The sequence below is a fragment of the Neophocaena asiaeorientalis genome, unplaced genomic scaffold (assembly GCF_003031525.2).
Source record: "Neophocaena asiaeorientalis asiaeorientalis breed wild unplaced genomic scaffold, Neophocaena_asiaeorientalis_V1.1 scaffold91, whole genome shotgun sequence".
Lineage (NCBI taxonomy): Eukaryota > Metazoa > Chordata > Mammalia > Artiodactyla > Phocoenidae > Neophocaena > Neophocaena asiaeorientalis.
In genome coordinates this window covers 6072633-6096799 of record NW_020173198.1, presented here as the reverse complement: position 1 = coordinate 6096799, position 24167 = coordinate 6072633, and the positions used below count along the sequence as shown (strand labels likewise).

Sequence of the window (24167 nt, the reverse complement as noted above, 5' to 3'; positions counted from 1 at the left end):
AAAGAAAACGGCCTTCTTTCATTTCACAGTACTTATTAATTGCACTTTCAAGACAGGATCATTTAAAAAATCATCTGAAAATTCCTCCCTGATAAATAATACACCTGTAATTTACAACCTTTTTTTTTGATTATACAAATGAACCACATCTATTTGAAATGAACTCTGTACAATCCCAGGCGGATTTTTAGAGCAAATCCATTCTGGGGGCTTCTGTGGCCCCGGAACTCCAGCCCCGACCCTCTTATCAGCCGGGTGCGTGGGGGTCAGTAGTCCACACCCCGCATGGCGGCCACCGTGGTGGCGAGGCGACGGGGCAGGCCTCTGCTGACCTGTCTGTAATCCTCGGGTTTGGCCTTCAAGAGCATCACGGTGTTCTGGAGGGTGCGGGACGGCTGCAGGCCCAGGGCGTCCATCACGTTGATCAGGTAGTCTGTGGGGTGGGAGCAGACAGACACAGCTCAACAGACTCAGCACCGAGAGGACGAGCCCCAAAGGCCTCGCCGCGGTAAGGGACAAGACACACCCCAACCCCCAAGTGCTGGCTGCCAGGTCTGCCCTCAGCCCACAAGCCTTCACTCTGAGGGCTTTTCCAAGGGGTCAGACCTGCCTGTGAGCCCGGCCCGGGTCCAGGAATTCTAGTCTCATAAAGGAGTTGCCAACATCGCCCCATCCCCGCCACTCCCACTGCACACTCAGCTCTACAGCCCAGCCGACCTCAGCCGAAGCTCTACCCTAGGGACTCCTGCGTTCCCAGCCCTGCTCCCCAGTGGACCCCACTGATGACATGGAAAACCCAAGGGGTCAGGAGACACAGGGCTTATCTAAGCAGCTCCCGAAGATTTCCCAGCAGAGCCCCTACAGGGGGGACTTTGGACAGTGCAGGGGGCCAGGCCTGGTGTAACGCAGTTCCCACACCTCCCAGATAACCCCTTAGGGTACGAGTTAGGACAGATTACTGAGCCCACCCCCAGGCCAAGTCGATGAGCGTTTCCAAGAGAGGGTCTGAGGCTCCTGTCCTTCTGAAAAGCAGCAGTGCCCTCCAACCGGCAGGCAAGCTCGGGCAGCGCCGGCAGAGTGGAGGAGAAAAACGGGTTTCCGAGGTCAGGGTGACCTCAGTGACTCCATCCACCTCCCGAGTCTCTACTTCCACCTGTGGATGCAGTTCGTACCCATCAGGCAGCATGTTCGGGGGATGAAGTGGGACAAGGACCGCGGACGCGCCTGGAGTGACGCGGGTGGTCAGTAACCGGCTGCTCCTTCCCTTCCTCTTCCTGGGCAGCACGGCTGGCCGAGCCCGAGGCAGGGCACTCTCCAGCCCCTCCCTCTTCCTGCTCTGTGGGACTGGGAGACGCATCACCCGGCAGGTCCCTCCTTATGTTCTGATGACCACCCACATTAATCTTTTCTGCCCAACTAGGCTGGAGCTCCAGGCACGGCTCTGTCTTCCCTGTGTCTTCTTTCTGAGGGCCGGCTCAGGGCAGAGCCCATAGGAGGTGCCCGCTCTGCCCTGGCTGCCTGAGTCATGTCCCAGCGAGCCGCTTCCCAGGAAGGGCACCACCAACCAGTCAGGCACCTGCCTCTGGCACATATTCACCCATAAAACTGTGAATTCCCCTCGACTGTCAGCCAGGACCTGCGAAACGGCAGCCCATGATCTACCACGACATCTTCTGTTCAGACGGCAAGAGTGTTTTTGGTTTTGTTACTTTTTTTTTCTGGCTGTGTTGGGTCTTCGTTTCTGTGCAAGGGCTTTCTCCAGTTGCGGCAAGTGGGGGCTACTCTTCATCGCGGTGTGCGGGCCTCTCACTATTGCAGCCTCTCTTGTTGTGGAGCATAGGCTCCAGATGCGCAGGCTCAGTAGTTGTGGCTCACGGGCCTAGTTGCTCCGCGGCATGTGGGATCTTCCCGGACCGGGGCACGAACCCGTGTCCCCTGCATCGGCAGGCGGACTCAACCACTGCACCACCAGGGAAGCCCCTTGGTTTTGTTACATTTTAATGCTTAATTTGAGCGTCTTTAAGGTGGCCACACACTGCCACAGACCTCTCCGCTCTCTATCGTGTTACCACCTGGCAACTTCCTGGCCCCTAAGCACACTCCCTCACAGCATAAGCTCAGTGAGCACAGGAACTGTCCAAACCTCTCTTGCATCCCATCTCCTAGCACGACGGCTGGCACATAACAGACACTCAGTCAACGCTGAGCGAGTGAGCAGATGGATGTGGACGGCAGCTTAACGGAAGGAGATGCGATGTGGACAAGTGAACTCTAGGGACCACCCCCAAATCTCACTCACTAGTTCCGCTGGTTCTCTCCTCAACGCTCCCGCCTATACCAACGGGGACCACCGACGAACATCTCTTCTCTGAACCTGTGCCCAGTGAGATAACAAAAGCTGGCTGCTGCCCTGTAACGGCTGAGAGCTGACCACGAATTAGCACAGAGCTGGGAGCTGGGGCAGCTGGGTTCCAGGTCTGGCCCCATCACGCGCTGCTCTGGGACCCGGAGCAAAGGGCCTCACGTCCATTTCTCCCTCAGCAAACAAGAGGCTGGCTCGGGCCTGGGGTCACCCAGGGCAAAGCTCTGGCTGGGTCCCCAAGGAGGTAATCTTTAAGGCTCCCACCACCCTCTCCCTCACCCGCTCCAAGAGCTGCCTCCAGCTAAAGAACAGGCAGGCAATGGACTGATACCAAGAGGCTAGGGAGATGCCCCGACCACCTGCCTGCAGTACCCCCAGCCTCAGAGCACCCTGCAGGCGGCATCATCTCCAGGGACGTGCGCCAGCAGGAGCAGGTGGGCACACACCCCTATGACCCGGGAGGCAGGCAGGTACTCGGATGGAGACCACGGGGCAACCCCGGCTGGGTGGCCTGGTGATGCACGTGCTCTGTGCCCCGCTTCCTCATCAGTGATGAAGGCAGGGGCGCTGAGCTCACAGGGGGTTTGAAGATTGCGTAAGCCTGTGGGTGCGTGAGCGCCTGGTTCAGCACCTGGCATGCCTGCGCACAGTGAGAGCTTATTCAACGTCAGTTTGCATGATGATTCTGTCGATGGGCAGAAGGCAAGGTGGGGCAAGGCGGCATCACACAAGTCTGCCTCACTCATCCCAACCCATCTCGGCAAAGCACCCCTTAATGGCTCTTAGCCTCGGCAGCTATCCGAGTCCACGGGGACACCTGTCAAAACACTGGTGTCTAGGCTTCTATCCTAGGCTTATTATGTCAGAATCTCTGGGGGTGGGGCCTGGGGAGTCCACATGTTTAACAAAGCTTCACAGACAAACCCAGAGCTGAAGTTGAGAGGAGACCTGGGACGACACACCTGGAGGGCAGGGGGCCTGACGGATGCAACAGGCCAGAGCTGACCCTCCCCCCACCCGTCCCAGAGACCCACCGATGTCGGTGGCCAGCTGCTTGGTGGAGTGCGGGGTAAGCTCAGGGATCTGGAGGACTGCGTCACAGTAGGTCTGCATCGTGGCTCTGGCGATAGAGCCCAGCCAGCTGTCGGCCATGTTGTCCAGCTCGGGCAGTTCGTCCCCTGGAAAGGGAAAGAGGGTCACCAAAGAAACACAGCCTGACCAGGAAGAACCGGCCACCAACAGCTCTTATGGGGCTCTTCGGGGTGACCAGGCCCCATGATAGGTGCCACATGCAATACGCAAAGCTACAGTCTCAATGGGCAATGCAGGAAACAGAGGACAATTACATCTTAGGTCAACTGGTATTGACTCAGTACAATGAGGATTCAGAAAAGAAAGCAATCAGGTGAGGCGGGACAACCTCAGAGGTCTCAAAGGCTGGGGGCAGATGCAGCCAGGCAGGCCAGGAGGAGTTCTGCAGACAGAGCAAGAGGGAGGGGGGCCCACACCACAGGTGAGAGGGTGGAGAACTGGCACAGCCCAGCAGGAGACAGATGGCAGTGCTGAAGACACAGGCGGCACATCAGAACCGAGACCTGGGTTCAAGACCAAGCCTGCCACTAATGAGCCGGGTGCCGCCCGACTGTTTGCTTCATCGGTAAAATAGAGATAACATCAGTCCTGGCTTTTCAGGGCTGCCGTGGGAATTATACGGGGCCCTCGGCGTGGGCCCTTCCGCACGCTTAGTGCCATGCGCACAGTAGCCATTAGTGCTAGAATGATCATTGGGGGTCGGGGGAGTATGTACAGGGAGCAGAGGGAAGGGGATTGGGCTGGGGATTGGGCTGGGTCACAGAGGGCGCCCCGAGAACCACGTGCACCCCATGTAGTAGGGAGGAGGCAGTGACTGCAGGTTCCCTGCAAGGTTGTGAGAAGACGAGCCCATGTTGGGAGGGCCTGCCAGGCCAGGGCGGGGTGAAGGAGGGAGATGCAGCGGCCATCCAGGCACGAGAGGCACGGGCCTGACGCCTGAGGGCAAGGGGGATACCCCGCAGCAGAAGTGGAAAGAAGGGGAGAAATGAGAGCAACATTTTTTTATAAGTAAGTATGGAGCCAAGCAGTGGAAAATTAGAAGAAGATAAGCAAAATGCTACTACTACCACCACGAATAATAATAGTAACAGAGAATATAAAGTTACTTATAAACACCATCTGCTTAGAGAAGAGCCCAAAGGGCACGTGGGAACACGGCAACACCGGTGAGTGCAATGGTGGGATGATGTGATCTATTTTCTTTGAAAACTGTGACCTGTTTAACACAGAGCATCTGTACAACAAATACAAGCCAGAAGGCTAAAAATCAAAACAGGATAAACACAAATGAGGACAAGGACAATAATGTGTGAGCTAGCGTTTCCGCCTTGGAACTGGACTGGCTATAGTGTGGCCAGAAACACAGCTGGGAGGGAGGCTGGTTTGGGGGACAAAGCTTCTTCTCACTGACTCTGACCCAGAAAGGGCTGAACCTAACAGGCCAGAGCACCAAACACCTAGATTCTAGGGTTGTCGGACAGAACTGAAAGCTGATAGAAATGGATGAGAGGGAGACATGAAAATGAGTAAGAGACTTAGGCTGGTGCCTTGGGAGACCCTCCAGGTCAGGGGAAGAGGAGCCCAGAGACACAGATACATGGACACAGCGGGTGGCGGGCAGTCGTGTGTTAATTGCATTAAATCCCATTTGTGGAGACCCTGCCGGGTCTGGCACTGTCCTGGGTGGCCCTGCCCTTCAGGCACCCTCTGGCCAGGCAACAAAGACAGACCTCAACGAGGTCAGGGCTGCAGCAGCTGCACATTCTGAGTCCAGCAGGAGCCCCCAACCAGGAGTGAGTGCCTGTGCTGACTTGGACAGATGGGCAGTTTGCCAAATGCACACAAGGAAAAAGAGCATTCTGAGCTGGCCTCTCACTGTTGTGGCCTCTCCCGTTGCGGAGCACAGGCTCCAGACGCGCAGGCTCAGCAGCCATGGCTCACAGGCCCAGCTGCTCCGCGGCATGTGGGATCTTCCAGACTGGGGCACGAACCTGTGTCCCCTGCATCGTCAGGCGGACTCTCAACCACTGTGCCACCAGGGAAGCCCAAAACTCATTTTTAAAAAGTGCCCATGATAAACAGAGCACATGTGAGATGGTCCTGTTTGTGAAGAAGTGCGGGTACGTGCAGATCCATAGAGAAAAGCACATGGGGAGAATAGTCCCTCAGATACTACCAGTGACTGTCTCAGGGCAGTAGATTTTTTTTTTTTTTTTTGCGGTACGCGGGCCTCTCACTGTTGTGGCCTCTCCCGTTGCGGAGCACAGGCTCCGGACGCGCAGGCTCAGCGGCCATGGCTCACGGGCCCAGCCGCTCCGCGGCATGAGGGATCTTCCCAGACCGGGGCAGGAACCCGTGTCCCCTGCATCGGCAGGCGGACTCTCAACCACTGCGCCACCAGGGAAACCCAGGGCAGTAGATTTTTAATCAAAACTTTTTTTTAATTTTGAAAATAAAGAAAAAATCCTTCTGAGTGGCTGGAATGTGAGTACGTGGGGCACAGGAGAGACAGAAATGGAGGCTATGAGGCCGCAAGCACTCCCCTGGGCAGGACTGGGAAGGGTCCCCAATGCCAGGCCACGAGGAGTTTGGATTTTGTCCTGTAGGTCCTAAGGGGCCATCAGAAGTTTTTAAGTGGGCAGAGAATCATTAGTCAGAGGGTGAGGGCAAGAACCAGGAAAGAGAAGCAAGACAGACAAAATGCAGGAAAGAAAAGAAATCTCAAGAAAAACGGGTTTTAAAAAGGCCAGGCTGGGCTCAGCAACGCTTGAGCTTTTGCAATGACTTCAGCTATGGCCTGGCCACGACAGATGGCGGCCCCTTCCTGAGCCATAGTCCCCGCAGGGCCGGCTCTTCCCGACCGAGGGCCCACCACGCAGCAGCAGCTCCGCAGAAAGGCTGCACCTGCCCATCAGATGACCTGCCGGAACCAGGAGCTGGGCCTTCTGCCTGTCAGCCAGGCCAGAGAGAGTGCAGGAGCCTCCCGGGCGCAGTGCCACACCTGGGAAGCACTTTTCCCCAGTGCCCAGAATCATGACTCCACGACAGCTCCGGCTGCCTCCACAGATCTCCCAAGTCCACTGCAGCCAAACCTGGTAACTCCACAAAGGAAGAGGACCATGACATGTGGAGATTGGAGTTTTCCTGCAAATGCCTCTGCTCTAACCCACTGTGTTTGTGACCCTTGGACACATCCCTTTACAATTCCCAGAGTTCAATTTCCTCACAGGAAAAAGACTCACAATGATTTTTAAATCTCCCTCCTACTTATCATTTATCTAAGCCAAAAAGCTCCTATTGGCTGTTTAACCATCTGCTTCATAAAACTTTCAATGTTAAAACGGGAGAAAACTAGAACTAGTGCCAACTATTATATATAGGATGGCTAAACAATAAGGTCCTGCTACTGTATAGCACAGGGAACTATATTCAATATCCTGTGATACACCATAATGGTAAAGAATATGAAAAAAAATATACGTATATGTATAATTGAATCAGTTTACTGTATACCAGAAACTAACACAACACTGCAAGTCAACTATACTTCAATAAAATTTTTTAAACTTAAAAAGTGTATTAGCCAATAGATGAAAATAAGAATCACTTGGAGCCCTTGAGTCCAAGATGGCAGCACAGGAAGACCCTGAATTCACCTCTTCCCCCAGCACACCACACCCACACCTATTCATGAAATAACACCCACTGCATAAGAACTGAAAACCAGCTGAACAGCTTCCTCCGAAGCAAGGGAGAAGAGGGCCACATGAAGATGGGGAGGAGAGGCAAGATACAGCCTCACCAAACGCCCCACACAGTAGGGCAGGATCTCATGGGCAGAGCCCCTTCCTGAGCAGCAAGAGGTCTGTCTGTGCCCCGCGTCGGGCACCCCAACCCTGGGACCTGCAGCCAGACGAAGCCCCCCAAACATCTGGCTTTGAAAGCAATGGAGTTTATGTGCAGGGGACCCAGGGGTCTGTGGGAATCTGAGGTACTCCTGTTGAGGAGCTCGTGCACAGACCCACCCCAGGAACCAGCACAAAGGCAGCAGTTTGAGAGGTGACTGGATTCTATGCGAAGGAGATTCCGCTGCTAATCTTAAAGCATCTGCCAATGGGGCAGGGAGTATCTAGGGTTGACCTCGGGGACAAAGGGGCTGGAAATCGCCATTTTGCACTCTCCCTCTCCCTCGGGGCGCTATGGACAGGCGCAGACATGGCCTCGGGAAAGCTGAGGGTGTGCCCCACTCCACACTCTCCTCCCACATCGCTAAAAGCACAGGTGTGCCCTGCCCCCAGCGCTCCTTCCCAACCTTGCTAAAGCCAGTGGGCAAGTGCAGTCCACACAGGGAACAACACCTCGACGGGCCTGGCTCTGATAACCAGAGGGGCTTGTGCTCCTGGGCACAGGACTGTAACAATCAGAAAGTCAGTTCTGGGCAGGATATCACACCCAGGACACTATGCAGCAGACTGAGTCACATCCCCAGAGTCTGCAGGTGAAAAAGGGCCATTTAACTGTCCTGGAGCTTCAACCTGAGGGATAGGCTTCAGGGCTACAGAGGTGCCCTCAGGGAAGCAGGCAGGGAGGCACCATTCTTGCACCCTCCCTTGGCCTCACCAGTGCTCACTGGTACCTCCTAGCAAGGAGCTTATACACTCGTCTGAAGTCCCGATGCTTGCAACTGTTGCCCAGGAGACACCTCCAGATCTCCCAGTCTGGAGGTCAGCAGGGTCTATGATTGCAGTCCCATAGGACTGTATACATCTGCATACTTTAAAAGCTGCTGCCTGAGTATCTGGCTTCCAATCAGCCTGAATCTGGGTGCTGAGTGAGATCATTCCCTTTGGAACACTGACAGGTCCTGGTGCATCCTCAACAACTGGAGCCTATCAAGAATAAGCCAGGCTACTCAGACAATCACAGAGGTTTGAGAGACAACCAAGAGCTAGGGAAAAGTTGAATGATAAGGCTCATCTCCTATACAAGGTCACTCCTTCAAGACTGGGAGAGGTGGCTCCTTTGCCTATTACATAGAAGCCAACATAGAGAGCCAAGCAAAATGAGGAAACAGAGGAATAATTTCCAAATGAAAGAATAAGACAAAACCTGAGAAAAAGGCCTGAATGAAACAGAGTTAAGTAATCTACCTGATAAAGAGGCCGTAAAGATGCTCACCCAACTTGGGCAAAGAATGGATAAACATAATGAGCACATCTACAAAAAGGTAGAAAATGTAAGAAAGTACCAAACAGAAGCTGCAGAGCTGAAGAATACAATAAGAGAACTAAAAAATACATTAGAGGGGTTCAATAGCAGACTACATAAAGTAGAAGAAGAAATCACTGACCTGGAAGACAGAGCAGGGGAACTCATTCAAACAGATCAGCAAAAAGAAAAAAGAATTTTAAAAAGTGAGGATAATTTAAGAGACCTATGGGACAACATCAAGTAGATATAACATTTGCATTATAGGGGTCCCAGAAGGAGAAGAGAGACAGAAACGGGAAGAAAACTTATTTGAAGAAATAATGGCTAAAAACTTCCCTAACCTGGGGAAGGAAACAGACATTGAGGTCCAGGACACACAGAGTTCCAAACAAGATGAACCCAAAGAGATTCCCACCAAGATACATTAAAATTAAAATGTCAGAAGTTAAAGAAAGAATATTAAAAACAGCAAGGAAAAAAACCCAACTTGTATGTGCAAGGAAACCACCATAAGATTATCAGCTGATTTTTTCAACAGAAACTCTGAAAGCCAGAGGGATTGGCATGTTATATTCAAAGTACTGAAAGGAAAAAACTTCCAACCCAGAATACTCTACAAGGCAAGGCTATCATTCAGAATTGAAAGAGAGTTTTCAAGACAAGCAAAAGTTAAAGGAGTTCATCACCACTAAACCAGCCTTATAAGAAATATTAAAGGGTCTTCTTTAAGCTGAAAAGAAAAGGTACTAATAACAAGAAAACATATGAAAATAAAAATCTCTCTGGTGAAAGATGAATATATAGTAAAGGTAGTAGATTAACTACTTATAAAGCTAGTAGGAAAGTTAAAAGAAAAAAGTAGTAAAATTAACTACAATAATTAGTTAAGGGATACTCAAAATAAAAAGATGTAAAATATGACATCAAAAACATTTAACGTGACAGGGGGGAGTAAAAATGTAGAGTTTTTAAAATGCATTCAAGGGCTTCCCTGGTGGTGCAGTGGTTGAGAGTCCGCCTGCCAATGCAGGGGACATGGGTTCGTGCCCCGGTCCAGGAAGATCCCACATACCACGGAGTGGCTGGGCCTGTGAGCCATGGCCACTAAGCCTGCGCATCCAAAGCCTGTGCTCCGCAACGGGAGAGGCCACAACAGTGAGAGGCCCACGAACCGAAATAAATAAATAAATAAATAAAATGCATTCAAATTTAAGTTGCTACTGGGCTTCCCTGGTGGCGTAGTGGTTAGGAATCCACCTGTCAATGCAGGGGACACAGGTTCAAGCCCTGGTCCAGGAAGATCCCACAAGCCTCAGAGCAACTAAGCCCATGCGCCACAGCTACTGAGCCTGCACGCCTAAAGCCTGTGCTCCGCAACGAGAGAAGCCAATGCACTGCAACAAAGAGTAGCCCCTGCTCGCCGCAACTAGAGAAAGCCCGCATGCAACAACGAAGACCCAACGCAGCCAAAAAATAAATAAGTAAATTAAAAAAAAAAATTTAAGTTGCTACCAACTTAAATTATACTGCCATATATATATATTTGGCAGTATGCTATATATACATATTTATATATATATTTAATATATATTAGTATATTTATATATGCTAATATAGTACATATTTTTATATATACTAATATAGTATATTTTATATGTTATATATATGTGTGTGTGTGTGTGTGTATATATATATATATATAGAGAGAGAGAGAGAGAGAGAGAGAGAGAGAGAGAGAGAGAGAGAGAGAGAGAGAGAGAGCCACTGTTATATGTGAACCTCATAGTAAGCACAAAGCAAAAACCTACAGTAGATACACAAAATATAATGAGAAAGGAATATAAACATAATACTAAAGAAATTCATCAAACCACAAGGGAAGAGAAGAAGGAACAGAGAGGAACTACAAAACAGCCAGAAAATAATGAACAAAATGGCAGTAAGTTCATACTTATTACTTTAAATGTAAATGGACTAAATTCTCCAATTAAAAGACACGGAGTGGCTGAATGGATAAAAAACAAGACTCATCTATGCTTCCTACAAGAGACTCACTTCAGATCTAAGGACACACACAGACTGAAAGTGAAGAGATAGAAAAAGATTTTCCATGCAAATGGAAATGAAAAGAAAGCCAGTGTAGCTATACTTATATCAGACAAAACAGACTTTAAAACGAAGAATGTAATAAAAGACAAAGAATGTCATTACATAATGATTAAGGGGTCAGTCCATCAAGAGGGTGTAACATTTGTAAACATTTATGCACCCAACATAGAAGTACCTAAATATATAAAGCGAATATTAACACATCTAAAGGGAGAAACTGACAGCAATACAATAATAGTAGGGGGCTTTAATATCCCACTTACATCATTGGATAGATCATCCAGACAGAAAATCAAGAAAATATCAGCCTCAAATAACCTGTTAGACTAGATGGCCACATGTGTGTGTGTGTGTGTGTGTGTGTGTGTGTGTGTGTGTGTATGAAACATTCCAGCCAAAAAGCAGCAGCAGAATACACACTCTTCTCAAGTGTACATGGAACATTCTCCAGGACATATCACATGTTAGGCCACAAAACAAGTCAATAAATTTAAGAAGATTGAAACCATATCAAGCATCTTTTCCAATTACAATTGTATGACACTAGAAATCAAGAAGAAAACTGGAAAAATCACAAATATGTGGAGATTAAACAACATGCTACTGAACAACTGATGGGTCAATGAAGAAATCATAAGGGAAATCAAAAATACCTTGAAACAAATGAAAATGGAAGTACAACCACCCCAATCTACAGAATGCAGCAAAAGCAGTTCTAAGCAGGAAATTCAAAACAATACAGATCTACCTCAAGAAACAAGAAATTTTTCAAATAAATAATCTAACTTAACACCTAAAAGAGCTAGAAAAAAGAAGAATAAATGAAGCCCAAAGTTAGTAGAAGGAAGTAAATAATAAAGATGAAAATGGAAATAAATGAAATAGAGACTAAAAAACAATAGAAAAGATCAATAAAACTAAGAGCTGGTTCTTTGAAAGGATAAACAAAATTGACAAACCTTTAGCTAGACTCACCAAGAAAAAAAGAGAGAAGTCTCAAATAAATAAAAGCAGAAATGAAAAGAGGAGAATGATACCACAGAAATACAAAGGATCATAAAAGACTACTATGAACAATTATACACCAAAAAACTGTGGATAACATAGAAGAAATGGATAACTTCCTAGAAACATACAATCTTCTAAGACTGACTCATGAAGAAATAGAAAATCTGAATAGACCAATTACTAGAAAGGAGATTGAATCAGTAATCAAAAACCTCCCAACAAACATAAGTCCAGGACAACACAGCTTCACTGGTGAATTCTACCAAACATTCAAAGAAGATTTAATACATATCCATCTCAAACTCTTCCCAAAAATTGAAGAGGGGGGAACATTTCCAAACTTAATTTATAAGAGCAGCATTACTCTGATACCAAAACCAGAAAAGACACCACAAAAAAACTACAGGCCAATATCCCTGGTGAACATAGATGCAAAAATTCTCAACCAAATATCAGCAAACGAGGAAGTCCCATCAGCCTCGTGCACTGCCTTCCCTCCCCTCTCTTCCTCGGCGCTGCCTATGGAGGTGGCCACCATCTCCTACTCAGCATCATGGCTGCCCTCAGACCCCTTGTGAAGCCCAAGATGGTCAAAAAGAGGACCAAGAAGTTCATCCGGCACCAGTCAGACCAATATGCCAAAATTAAGTGGAACTGGCGGAAACCCAGAGGCATTGACAACAGGGTGCGCAGGAGATTCAAGGGCCAGATCTTGCTGCCCAACATCGGTTACGGGAGCAACAAGAAAACAAAGCACATGCTGCCCAGCGGCTTCCGGAAGTTCCTGGTCCACAACGTCAAGGAGCTTGAAGTGCTGCTGATGTGCAACAAGTCTTACTGTGCTGAGATTGTGCACAACGTCTCCTCCAAGAACCACAAAGCCATTGTGGAGAGAGCAGCCCAGCTGGCCATCACAGTCACCAATCCCAACACCAGGCTGCACAGTGAAGAAAATGAATAGACAGCTCGTGTGCACGTTTTGTTTAATAAAACTGCAAAACAGCCATCTGGCATTTCCCCCTTGCTTTTACTCTTCAGTTTGTTTGACAGCTTGTCACAGAGATTGCTCTTGCCTGTTCGTGCTCTGTGGAACCTTCTGTTTGGAAGGCGTTTGTAAAGGATACGTGATCCTTCCTTCATGGGGCCCAGGCCTCAGGTGCCCAGAGCAGCCTTGGTCAGCTCCAGGTGGGCTCGGGAAGATGCGGCCCTCAGACCATGGTAGGTTCTGAGACCCCTGGTTGAAGGACCTTCCATCTTGGAGCAAGTAGTCATTTTTAGCCTCACTTTATAAAGTTAGGAATTATCCTGTGTGGTTCTTGTGAAGATTGAGGACAATCAAGTTTCCTTTTCAACTACAGTCCTAGACCTTAGTCAACAGTACCTAGAATTCAGCTGTTATATGAGGCTAAGAGGCCATTTTTCCAAGACATGGTATTAAGTGGCAGCACAGGTCACATGGAATAGGGCATGTGGCACTCTATAGCACAAGATCGGATTTAAGGCCCTTAGTTCAGTAGATAAATGTCTTACAGATTGGCTCCTGTTCAAAACTCAGTCTGAAACATTTGAGTAAATTGTTGGTCATTGTGTGACTTCTTTGAATTGACATGGGAAGCATTCTGATAGTCTTTTGACTACTGAGTAGAGGAACTGTGCGGAGAAAACAGTAACAGTTTAGGATCTGTCCTTTATTAACCTGGGATAGCAGAAAATTCTTTGGCCTGTCGCTTAATGTTTCTGTGTCCTTGATACTAAAAACTAGAAAGGACGTGTTCACAAACCACCTGGTTACATCTCGATGGGGGGACATGAAAGGTGGTTTGTACTTTTTCATTTGTGCTTTCCTGTCTCTCAGTTTGCTACGTTAAGAGTTTTGGGATTAGAAAAAAACATTACATCTAATTCCCTACCCCACTCACCTGCCTCTGCAAAAATAATACACATTTCTGATTTATCACTGCCAATGAGAAATAAAGCATTTTGGATTCTAAAGTGTGAAAAAAAAAATATATATATATTAGCAAACGAAATTCAACGATACATTAAAAAGATCATACACCATGATCAAGTGGGATTTATCCCAGGGATACAATATTCACAAATCAATGTGATATACCACATTGACAAAATGAAGGATAGAAATCATAGGATCATCTCAATTGACATTTGACAAAATTTGACATTTGACAAAATTCAACATCCATTTATGATAAAAACTCTCAACAAAGTAAGTATAGAGTGAGTATCTCAACATAATAAGGGCCGTATATGACAAACCTACAACTAATATCATACTCACTGATGAAAAGCTGAAAGTTTCTCCTCTAAGATCAGGAACAAGACAAGGATGCCCACTCTTGCCACTTTTATTCAACTTAGTGTTGGTAGTCCTAATCATGGTAATTAGGCAAGAAAAAGAAATAAAAGGCATCCAAATAGGAAAGTAAGAAGTAAAACCATCACTATTTGCAGATGACACAATTCTACATGTCGAAAACGTTAAAAGACTCCAGCAAAAAACTCTTAGAACTAATAAATGAATTCAGTAAAGTTGCAGGATATAAAATCAATATACAGAATACTGATTGGGTTTCTGTACACTAATAACAAACTATCAGAAAGGGAAATCAGCACTGCAACGAAGAGTAGTCCCCAGCTGCCACAACTACAGAAAGACCACGCACAGCAACGAAGACCCAACACAGCCAAAAATAAATAAATAAATATTTTAAATAAATAAATAAAAAGCTCCTGTACAGCAAAGGAAACCATCAACAGAACAAAAAGGCAACCTACTGAATAGAAGAAGATACAGTAGTCCCCCCTTATCTGTGGTTTTGCTTTTTGAGATTTCAGTTACCTAAAGTCAACTACAGTCCAAAAACAATACATGGAAAATTCCAGAAAAAAAAACCAATCCATATAGCAAGCTTTAAAATGCGTTAAGTAGCATGATGAAATCTCATCCTGTCCCACCCTGCCCCACCCTGTCCTGCCTGGGACATGAGTCATCCCTTTGTCCAGTGTATTGTTACTGTATATACCACCCACACATTAGTATAGGAGAAAACACAGTATATACAGGGTTCAGTACTATCCATAGTTTCAGGCATCCATTGGCGGTCTTGGAACACATCCCCTGTGGATAAGGGGGCACTACTGTATTTGCAAATCATATAATCAATAAGGGGCTAATATCCAAATATATAAAGAACTCATAAAACTCAATAACAAAAAACAACTATCTGATTAAAAAAATGGGCAGAGGGCTTCCCTGGTGGCGCAGTGGTTGAGAGTCTGCCTGCCGATGCAGGGGACACGGGTTCGTGCCCCGGTCCAGGAGGATCCCACATGCTGCAGAGCAACTAAGCCCGTGCGCCACAACTACTGAGCCTGTGTGCCACAGCTACTGAAGCCCGTGTGCCTAGCGCCCATGCTCCACAACAAGAGAAGCCACCGCAATGAGAAGCCCGCCCACCGCAACGAAGAGTAGCTCTCGCTCACCACAACTAGAGAAAGCCCACGTGCAGCAACAAAGACCCAACGCAGCCAAAATTAATTAATTAATTAAATTTATTTTAAAAATAAATAAATAAAAATAAAATAAAATATATGCCTGTATATATAGTCAATTTGATAGGCTGCAAAATGATCTATCCTACTTTCATTTGCAGCTCTGAGGATTATTAAAGTTAAAACATTTCTTTATATGTTTTAGCTTATTTGAATGCCTTCATGTTGTTTACTTATTTTTCCGTGGGTGTTCATCTTTTTCTTACTGACTTGTAAGAAATTTTATAAAATGAGGATATTAACCATCATCTATCATATATGTTGCTATTATTTTCCAGTTTATCATTTATCTTTCAATTTCCTTTACAGTTTCTTTTTTTTTTTTAATATTTATTTGTTTATTTATTTGGCTGCACCAGGTCTTAGTTCCGGCACGTGGGATCTTAGCTGCACCATGCGGGATCTTTAGTTGTGGCAGATGGGATCTAGTTCCATGACCGGGGATCAAACCTGGGCCCCCTGCACTGGGAGCATGGAGTCTTAGCCACTAGACCACCAGGGAAGTCCCCTCCTTTACAGTTTCTTTCATTTCAAAAAAGTCTTCCCTTCCCTATCATGAAGATTAATTAATATTCACTCATAGTTTAGCTTAGCAGGTTTCACATTTTAAATCTGAATTTTAAATAGAATTTTTTTTCAAAAATTATATAAGTACCATTAATATTTATAATCCTATGAAACTTATGGAGATTTTATTTGTATTACTTTTGCAAACAGTTTATGGAAATTTGACAACTATGCGTATTCTCTGTGGGATAAAAATCTTGACATATTGATTCAATCAAATGTGCTTATTATACGGAACAATTCCTCTTTTCTTCTCGTTAATTTTCCTTTTTGATCTGTCAAAGCCTAAACGAGAGGTACAAGATTTTCTCAGTACTAATGTGGTTTTGTCATACGTCTGCCAGCTTCTTCTTTATATACTTCAGTGCTGTGTTACTGGCCACATAAGGGTACCTGACTACTACAGGTTCACTGTGGAATCCACCTGTTATTGACATAAAGAATCATTTAGTCTCATTTATTATCTTTTGATTTGATTCAACTTCTTTAATAATGATGCAGTCATCTTGTTTTCTTTTTATTTGAATTTACATGAGATGTCTTTTAGCAACCCTTTATTTTTAACCTTTCGATGTGATTTTCTTTTCAGTGCAGTACCTTCTCTTGAGCTGCTGAATCCTTTATATACCAAGTGATTTTTTTTCTGTCTCTTCAGTATTACAGAGGGAGGCCTATAATGCCCAATGTTAGGGATAAGATGATTTTGGATCAGCGAGTATGTGGTCCCTGTTCAATCTGTCAGGCCCAGACAATGAGAAAAAGGAAAAGTGTTAACGTATTATGTTGTTTTTACCTTGCCAGTTTAGAGACCCACGAGCCTTGGGGAGTTGGAAGCTCACTACAGCCAGAGGCATTTGGACAGAAGTGTTGTTAACCTCTACACTGAAGAGTTTATTTTTGTCTTGACAAGAAAAACTCTTCTTATGAGGTGCCACTTTACTTGACAGGTGGTCCACACAGAGGGGGAGCAAAGAGAGAGAAAACACCTGGCGGGTCCCTTGCCCTGTGACCTCCCTTCTATCACCAATGAATGCCTACGACCCCAGGCCCACCTGCCACCACCTCCCAACTGACGGCACTGGGGGAATTCCCCAGGGATGCCCCGCATACAGCAAGCCTTCCCTAATCCACTCTGTCCCGCAGAAGTCCGTCAGAGGGTGCAAAAAGAGAACCCCAATCTTTCTCAGTCACGACTGTACACTTTGACAACTATTTCAGTGCGAGTGTGGAGGATGGGTATGATGAGGGTAAGGTGCTACAAGGGGCATGCGATCACATCCAAGCCCGCCGCTCTCTTTCCTGCAGGTCTCTCTTACCTTGCTCAGGAGGAAACGGCAGCTTTCCAGCGTGCAAAGCCAGCTCTAGGGCTGAGTCCTCCTGAGTCACGAATGGCTCAAGGTTCAGGGGGAGGGACATGATATACTGCCCAATCTGAAACAAAAGAAAGCACTGTCAGCCCAACGTTGACACATGCGGCGGTAATTATTTCATGCAGTACATTTATGTGAAGGCAAATGGTGGACAGACAAAACTGCAAGACCTTACAGCAGCTCCAGGTCTGATCTTTCCAGTGTGTGGTAATACTGGTGAGGCAACATCTGAAAAAAAAGTCACCGGTAGTTTGCACATAGATCATAGATTCATCCTTCTCACTCATGGCCTCAGTTTTTTGGAATGCATTCAGTGCGAGCTCTACCTCAAATGAGTAATGGATACTGGAATGCTTTGTAAAATTTAAAGCACTTGTATAAATATAAGTCATTATTACTGTTCATAGATGAAAAACCAGTAAGATGCTAATGTCAACAAGTGCATGGTCAAGCAAGAATTTCAATCCTGTCTTCTGGATTTGGATCTGGGTCTCTTACTTCTAAGTGATTTAACCAGGCGAAGGAAGGAATTTTGTTGGGGAAAAAAGCAGTTTATAATTATAAATTAATCTGGAGGAAAAACTGTATGTTTTCATAATACAAACTCTAGAAAATAAACCTTCTTGGTTGGTGAGGAATCGCAAAGGCAGGGTTACAAGACATTTGGGATAAGCCCATGAGTAATTCAGGATTTGTCATGTGTTTGTCAGATACACATGACTGTCATCATGGATACATTTTAGACACCTATTTCTATTACAACTCACAACTGTTTAGCATTTTAAGGTAAGTATATGTGTCATTTCAAAATGAGGTTGATTTTCAGGTTACGACAACGTAATATATATTTTCTTAAAAAGGTATTGGAGCCTGTTGTTGATTTTTTTGGCTCCATATTGATTTCACACATTCATTCCAACTTAGAGTTGATACTGATTCTGCAAGCTAAAAGTCCAAGGACTATTAGAGAAAGATCTTCTCGATCTGGCCTTACATACACCTATACGGTAGCAGGTGTCCAGAAGTTAAGACAGACTCCCAAAATCTACCAGCCCAGAGGACTACAGGATGATTACACCTTCATCTCCAAACACTTAATGTGGCCCATCGTGCTAACAAAAAATTGTGTTTGGTCTCCCTTTAAAGCGCTATGTACATAGATGGTAAAATGAAAAAAATCAGCACCTTTTCCTTTCATTTACTTAGTAAGTAAAACACTCTAGTTTGAGTATCTTTCACTCAAACTAGACAAGTGGTCACTTACGTCACTAATAACCACAACCACTGTACATTATTTCAGCTTGAAGTGGCAACAAATTCATCATTTTTCCCCAAGGCTGGAGGAAGGGAAGGATGCTGACTTCTGGGGTTAGAATTTCTCCATTGTAATTCCACTCAGCAAGCACTTCCTGAATGCCTACTATATGCAGAGACCACAGGCATATTCCTGTATTTGGTACCCCTTTCATCTGTAGCCATCACCTCTTGGCTAAATCCACAAACCCAGCTTTACTTGAAATAAAGAATCATCATCGATATGCCTTGCATCTATGTTGTTTTATTTCTTCAAAGGATTTTCTCCTATTTCATCCCCTTATAATGCTCACAAAGTTCTGTGTGGGTGAGGGCATTCACCAGCAAGGCAAAGCATCGGTTAGGTGCAAATTTTCAATAATGTGACATCTCAAACTTGAATTAATTGTCCTTAGACTGTGGGGATTGCTGTGGTTCCTAGAGAGATTCCACAATGCCAAGTTTTTCTTGGGATTTCTATGTTTATTTCTTGGAAATCAACGTGGGAAGGGATGCTCACCATCACACCTGTAGATGTTTGTCTGCTATTCTCCCATATTCAATAAATACTCCTTGATATCCTGGCTGGGTAAGCACAGTGACTCAGGAAAAATGAATAGCTCTGTGGTCAGAAGGACCTGGGTTTGAGTTCTGCCTCTACCACTGTGTGACGTTGGGCAACTTACTTAAATCTGTCGGGGCCTTGGTTTCGCCATCTCTGAAATGAGGGTGATCTCATACTTACTTCAGAGGGCTGTGGCAAAGATGAAACTAATATGCGTGAGACACACATAAAGCACCAGGCTTCCTAACAGAGTGACTGCTGAATGAGTGGCTTCCCTGCCCCACTCCCATCCCCCAGAGCCTTGGTGCTTCTGACCGCAAAACACGGCTGCCACCAACCGGCTCACAAAGTTGTTGTTAAGATAAAATTTGGTCTATACTGCACACTATCTCATGGCACCAGTAAGAGCCTAGCACTGCCCCTGCACACAGTACGTGCTCGGTAGATATTCATTTCCTGAGCCGAGGTCATCAGGAGATGACCTCATAAGGACGATGCCTACCTGGGGGCTGACGAGTGGCAGCCGGTGGGAAAAGAGCCCTGGCCTGAAAACGCCCCCTTGCCTTCCTTACTCCTCTGTGTTTAAAATCAACTCGATAGCCTTTCGAGTTCCTTCTAAGCAACATCGTTTCTGGAATCAATTTCGATTGCAATACACATGTCTCAATTCTAAAAATAAGATTATTCTCATTGGTTGTAAAGACCAACCAACAATTTTTAGTTCCATCCGTCCAGGGTATTGAATAATGCCCTGAAAAACAGAGGAAAACAATTGCTGTTTTGGACTTGCTCAGTGAACAGAGAGAGGAAAGCCATCCTCCTTGCTACTCACCAGTGGGATCACACACACTTCCTCTAACTGTACAATATTTACTTCTAAAATCCCTTTGCAGGGGCCTCCCTGGTGGTCCAGTGGGTAAGACTCCACGCTCCCAATGCAGGGGGCCCGGGTTCGATCCCTGGTCGGGGAACTAGATTCCGCATGCATGCTGCAACTAAGAGTTCGCATGCCGCAACTAAGGAGCCCGCATGCCGCAACTAAGAGCCCACATGTGTCACAACTAAAGATCCCGCATGCTGCAACAAAGATCCCACATGCCGCAACTAAGACCCAGCGCAGCCAAAATAAATAAATAAATATTTTTAAAAATAAAATAGGGCTTCCCTGGTGGCGCAGTGGTTGAGAGTCCGCCTGCTGATGGAGGGGACACAGGTTCGTGCCCCGGTCTGGGAAGATCACACATACCGCGGAGCGGCTAGGCCTGTGAGTCATGGCCGCTGAGCCTGCGCGTCCGGAGCCTGTGCTCCGCAATGGGAAAGGCCACAACAGTGAGAGGCCCGCATACCGCAAAAAATAAAATAAAAAATAAAAATAAAATAAAATTCCTTCGTATCTATTACAACGGTCATAACTTACACAGGGGTGGGTTCTAAAGTGAGAGCTCAAGGCAGAAATCACCTATCTCAAAATCACCCCTGAAAATTGCAGAACTCCCCCATAGTGTGAGGAAGACACAGTTGGGGTCTATCATTCCTGTACAGCATTTCTTATGCTCACTGACATTTAAGAGCAATGGAGCTGGACTCATACTCTGATGCCCTCAGGCACTGGCCACACCTCATATTGAGAGGGATGGGGGAGGGGCGGGAATGTGTTAGGCTTTGAAATCAGCATGTGTTTCATCAGCTGATTTAAGGAAATCAGCATTTCCTTAAAGTCATGGATATGGATGGGGACTATCCAAAAGCAAAGGTCCAGACAGAACCGATGCAGCAAGGACCGCTTTACCCAGAAGGGCCAGACAAGACAAGGTCTCAGATGCTGTGACCAGCGCAGAGAAAAGCGCACAGAGTCCCTTACGTTGCTGATGTACTCGAGAGGAGTGAGACTGAAGGTGGGCAGGTCATCGGTCAGGGTTTCTCCAATGCCGGCGGTGTTCCAGCTCTAGGGGAGGAAGGAGAGGAAACAGTCAATGTCACAGCACCCAGGCAGCACGCGAAAGCACCACGTGCTGGAAACTACATGAAGAACGCAGCATCACCACAGGCACTATCTTTTCTCAGCTGGCCTTTGGAATCATCACCACGCGGCAGACCAGGGATTTCTCTTCTTTAAGGCATCACCTTGAAGCCTGCCATAAAGAAAGTAATCCTCTCTCTCTCTGCATCCTTTCAGATCCATAAAGCAGGAAATCCCACCTTCTCCACTCAACTGTTCCCTTCTGTGTTTACCCGCTCAGAACGTGAAGGGAAGAGTTGGATATTCTTGTTCTGAGTTTCTCTACAGGGTGAGGGCAACCGGTTAACAGCTGCTGGCACAGGTAGCCTCACTAACTCCCGGGACATCAGCCAGCACTCTGAAGAGACCAGGACCCCCTAAAATCCTCCACAGAGACCATATGTGAATTGGAAGCCCTGTCTGGTTGCAGGAATATCCAAACCACATTCACCAACACTGCTTTACTAAGTTAGAGGTGCTGCTTTTATTCCACCTGCTTTCTGTATCTATGTCTCAACTGACTCAGAACTCAAAGAGAAAGGGATGAGAAGGAGCCTCCAAACTCCACCAACAGCTCCTTTGTCCTCTTCAGGACCCCCTGTCTGGAGACCTGCAGCACCTACACGTCTTCTTTCATCATTCAATGGGACTATGACGTCACTGTGGGAGCCTTCCCAGCCTCCCCTACAGAGTTAGGCCAATTACCAGCACACAGGTGGTTAATTATCAGTATGGCACAGCTTTCCACAGAAATCTAGTTGCTTAATTCTTACCTGAGTCACCCTAAGGCCAGCCTGGAAAACAAGGCCCTTTCTGGCTGGACTCCTGGAGTGACTCCCAAGGTCACGTGGTAGCTGCTCTCTGCAGCCACCTGATGCCTGATCTGGTTGCTTGATCCTTTAAGGAGCTTTCCGGGAATGTCATGACCGTGTCCACCCCTGGGATCCCGGCCCAGGCCAAGCCTCAGCCGTCCTCCCCACACTCTCTAGCACCAACTCGACTCTAATTTTCCTGCTCTAGACAAAGCCTTTTATTCCCCACCCCTGCCCCTATAGTTTTCTAAACTCCTTGTTGTTGTTTTTTTATAAATGTATTTATTTGTTTTTATTTTTGGCTGTGTTGGGTCTTTGTTGCTGTGCACGGGCTTTCTCTAGCTGTGGTGAGTGGGGGCTACTCTTCGTTGCTGTGCGCGGGCTTCTCACTGCAGTGGCTTCTCTTGTTGCAGAGCACGGGCTCTAGGCACATGGACTTCAGTAGTTGTGGCACGCAGGCTCAGTAGTTGTGGCTCGTGGGCTCTAGAGCACAGCCTCAGTAGTTGTGGTGCATAGGCTCAGTTGTTCCGTGGCATGTGGGATCTTCCCAGACCAGGGATCGAACCTGAGTCCCCTCCATTAGCAGGTGGATTCTTAACCACTGTGCCACTAGGGAAGCCCTCCTTGCTGTTTTTTGAGAATCCTCTTTCGTTTCAAAATATCCTACTTTTTTCAGTTAACTCCCACCCCACAGGGAAGGAACACACCGATCATGCACGTGCACTGAGTGCCCATGTGGTATAGCACCCTGTGCCAGGTTTTGTAGGGAGGAGACAAAGAATTGGCAATCTTAGTTCTTGCTCTCCTTGGGGAACCAAGACCCCTGACACACTCCCAATCTATACCCCCTATACCTACACACACACACACACGCACACACACACACGCACGCACAGGCTTCCACTTCAAGAGTTCTCAGTGGCAGAAGTTCTCAGTCAGGTTATATACAATAAGAGTTCAGAGGAGCAAGAACCTAGGGTGGCTAGAGAAGGGGCCGGCCACAGGATGCATGAGGTGCAGAGAGGGAAGGCTAGAAAGAGAATGCACAGCTGTGAACAGCAGGCTAAGAAAAGGGAAAATGACGGGGCTTCCCTGGTGGCGCAGTGGTTAAGAATCCGCCTACCAGTGCAGGGGACACAGGTTCGAGTTCTGGTCCGGGAAGATCCCACACGCCGCTGAGCAACTAAGCCCTTGTGCCACAACTCCTGAAGCCCGGGTGCCCAGAGCCTGTGCTCTGCATCAAGAGAAGCCACTGCAATGAGAAGCCCGCGCACTGCAACGAAGAGTAGCCCCCGCTCACCGCAACTAGAGAAAGCCCGCGCGCAGCAACAAAGACCCAACACAGCCAAAAATATATAAATAAATAAAATAAATTTTAAAAAGGGAAAATGAAAGAGAGAGAGAGAGAAGAGGGAGGGAAGGAGGGAGGGAGGGAGGCAGATAAAGAGACAGAGATGGAAAGGTAACCTGTAGAGTTCAAAAGAGACGTAAAAGACACATCACACATCCCCCAATCCCAATGTGCAGAACTAATCTGGATCCTGATTCAAACAGTTAAATCATGACATTTATAAAACAACTGGAAATTTGAACACTGATGATATTAAGGAATTATTTTTAATTGTATTTTTAAGGGTGATTATGATACTGTGATTATTTTTAGAGTTCTTATTTTAGATAAGGGGTACATATGAAACAGAACGGCCAGGAGTTGATCACTGACGAAACAGGGTGATGAGGACACAGAGTTTATTACACTCTTCCCTCCACTCGTGCATATGTATGAAAATTTCCATAGCAAAAAGTTGTTTAAAATAGACGATCGCACTGACTGGGGGGAGCCAAGCAAGGGATCTGAATGCGGAGAGACAAAATCAGAGCGATGCTTTAGGAAGATTCACGCAGCAACTCTGAGAAGGGCTGTGGGCGGAGAGGAAGATGAAAGTCTCAAGAAACAATTCAGAGATGACGAGAACCCAAACCAGGGCAGTGGCCATGGAAACAGACAGAGACAGATTTAAAAAGAAGGAACAATACAACCTGGTGGTGAAGTCCTGGCACAGAGGGGCACAGGAGGGAGCAGAGGTGGTGAGGGTCAGTGAGGCAGAGAAGGGGAGGCCAGGAGCAAGGGCTGAGTTGTGGGGAAAGAGCACATCACCGGAGTACATCTAAAGGACCAGCACCGTGGGCTGCAGGCCCTGGGAAG

The 24167-nt window shown here is 46.7% G+C and overlaps 1 protein-coding gene and 1 pseudogene across 4 annotated transcripts in view; one reads left to right on the top strand and one right to left on the bottom strand.

Moving 5' to 3' along the window:
• Positions 1 to 24167, bottom strand: part of COG7 (component of oligomeric golgi complex 7) — an 86061-nt gene that overhangs the window by 3107 nt on the left and 58787 nt on the right. For 2 of the 4 annotated variants that reach the window (XM_024744559.1, XM_024744561.1), the window contains exons 14-17: positions 21012 to 21095; positions 17239 to 17353; positions 3397 to 3540; positions 333 to 433 (exon numbers count right to left, since the gene is read on the bottom strand). In XM_024744559.1, coding sequence (XP_024600327.1) covers positions 333 to 433; positions 3397 to 3540; positions 17239 to 17353; positions 21012 to 21095 — 444 coding nt within the window. Of the gene's footprint in view, positions 1 to 16; positions 434 to 3396; positions 3541 to 17238; positions 17354 to 21011; positions 21096 to 24167 lie in introns of those variants that run through there. The other 2 variants (XM_024744558.1, XM_024744562.1) reach the window with 2 other exon arrangements.
• LOC112399394 (60S ribosomal protein L32 pseudogene) lies at positions 12326 to 12743 on the top strand (annotated as a pseudogene).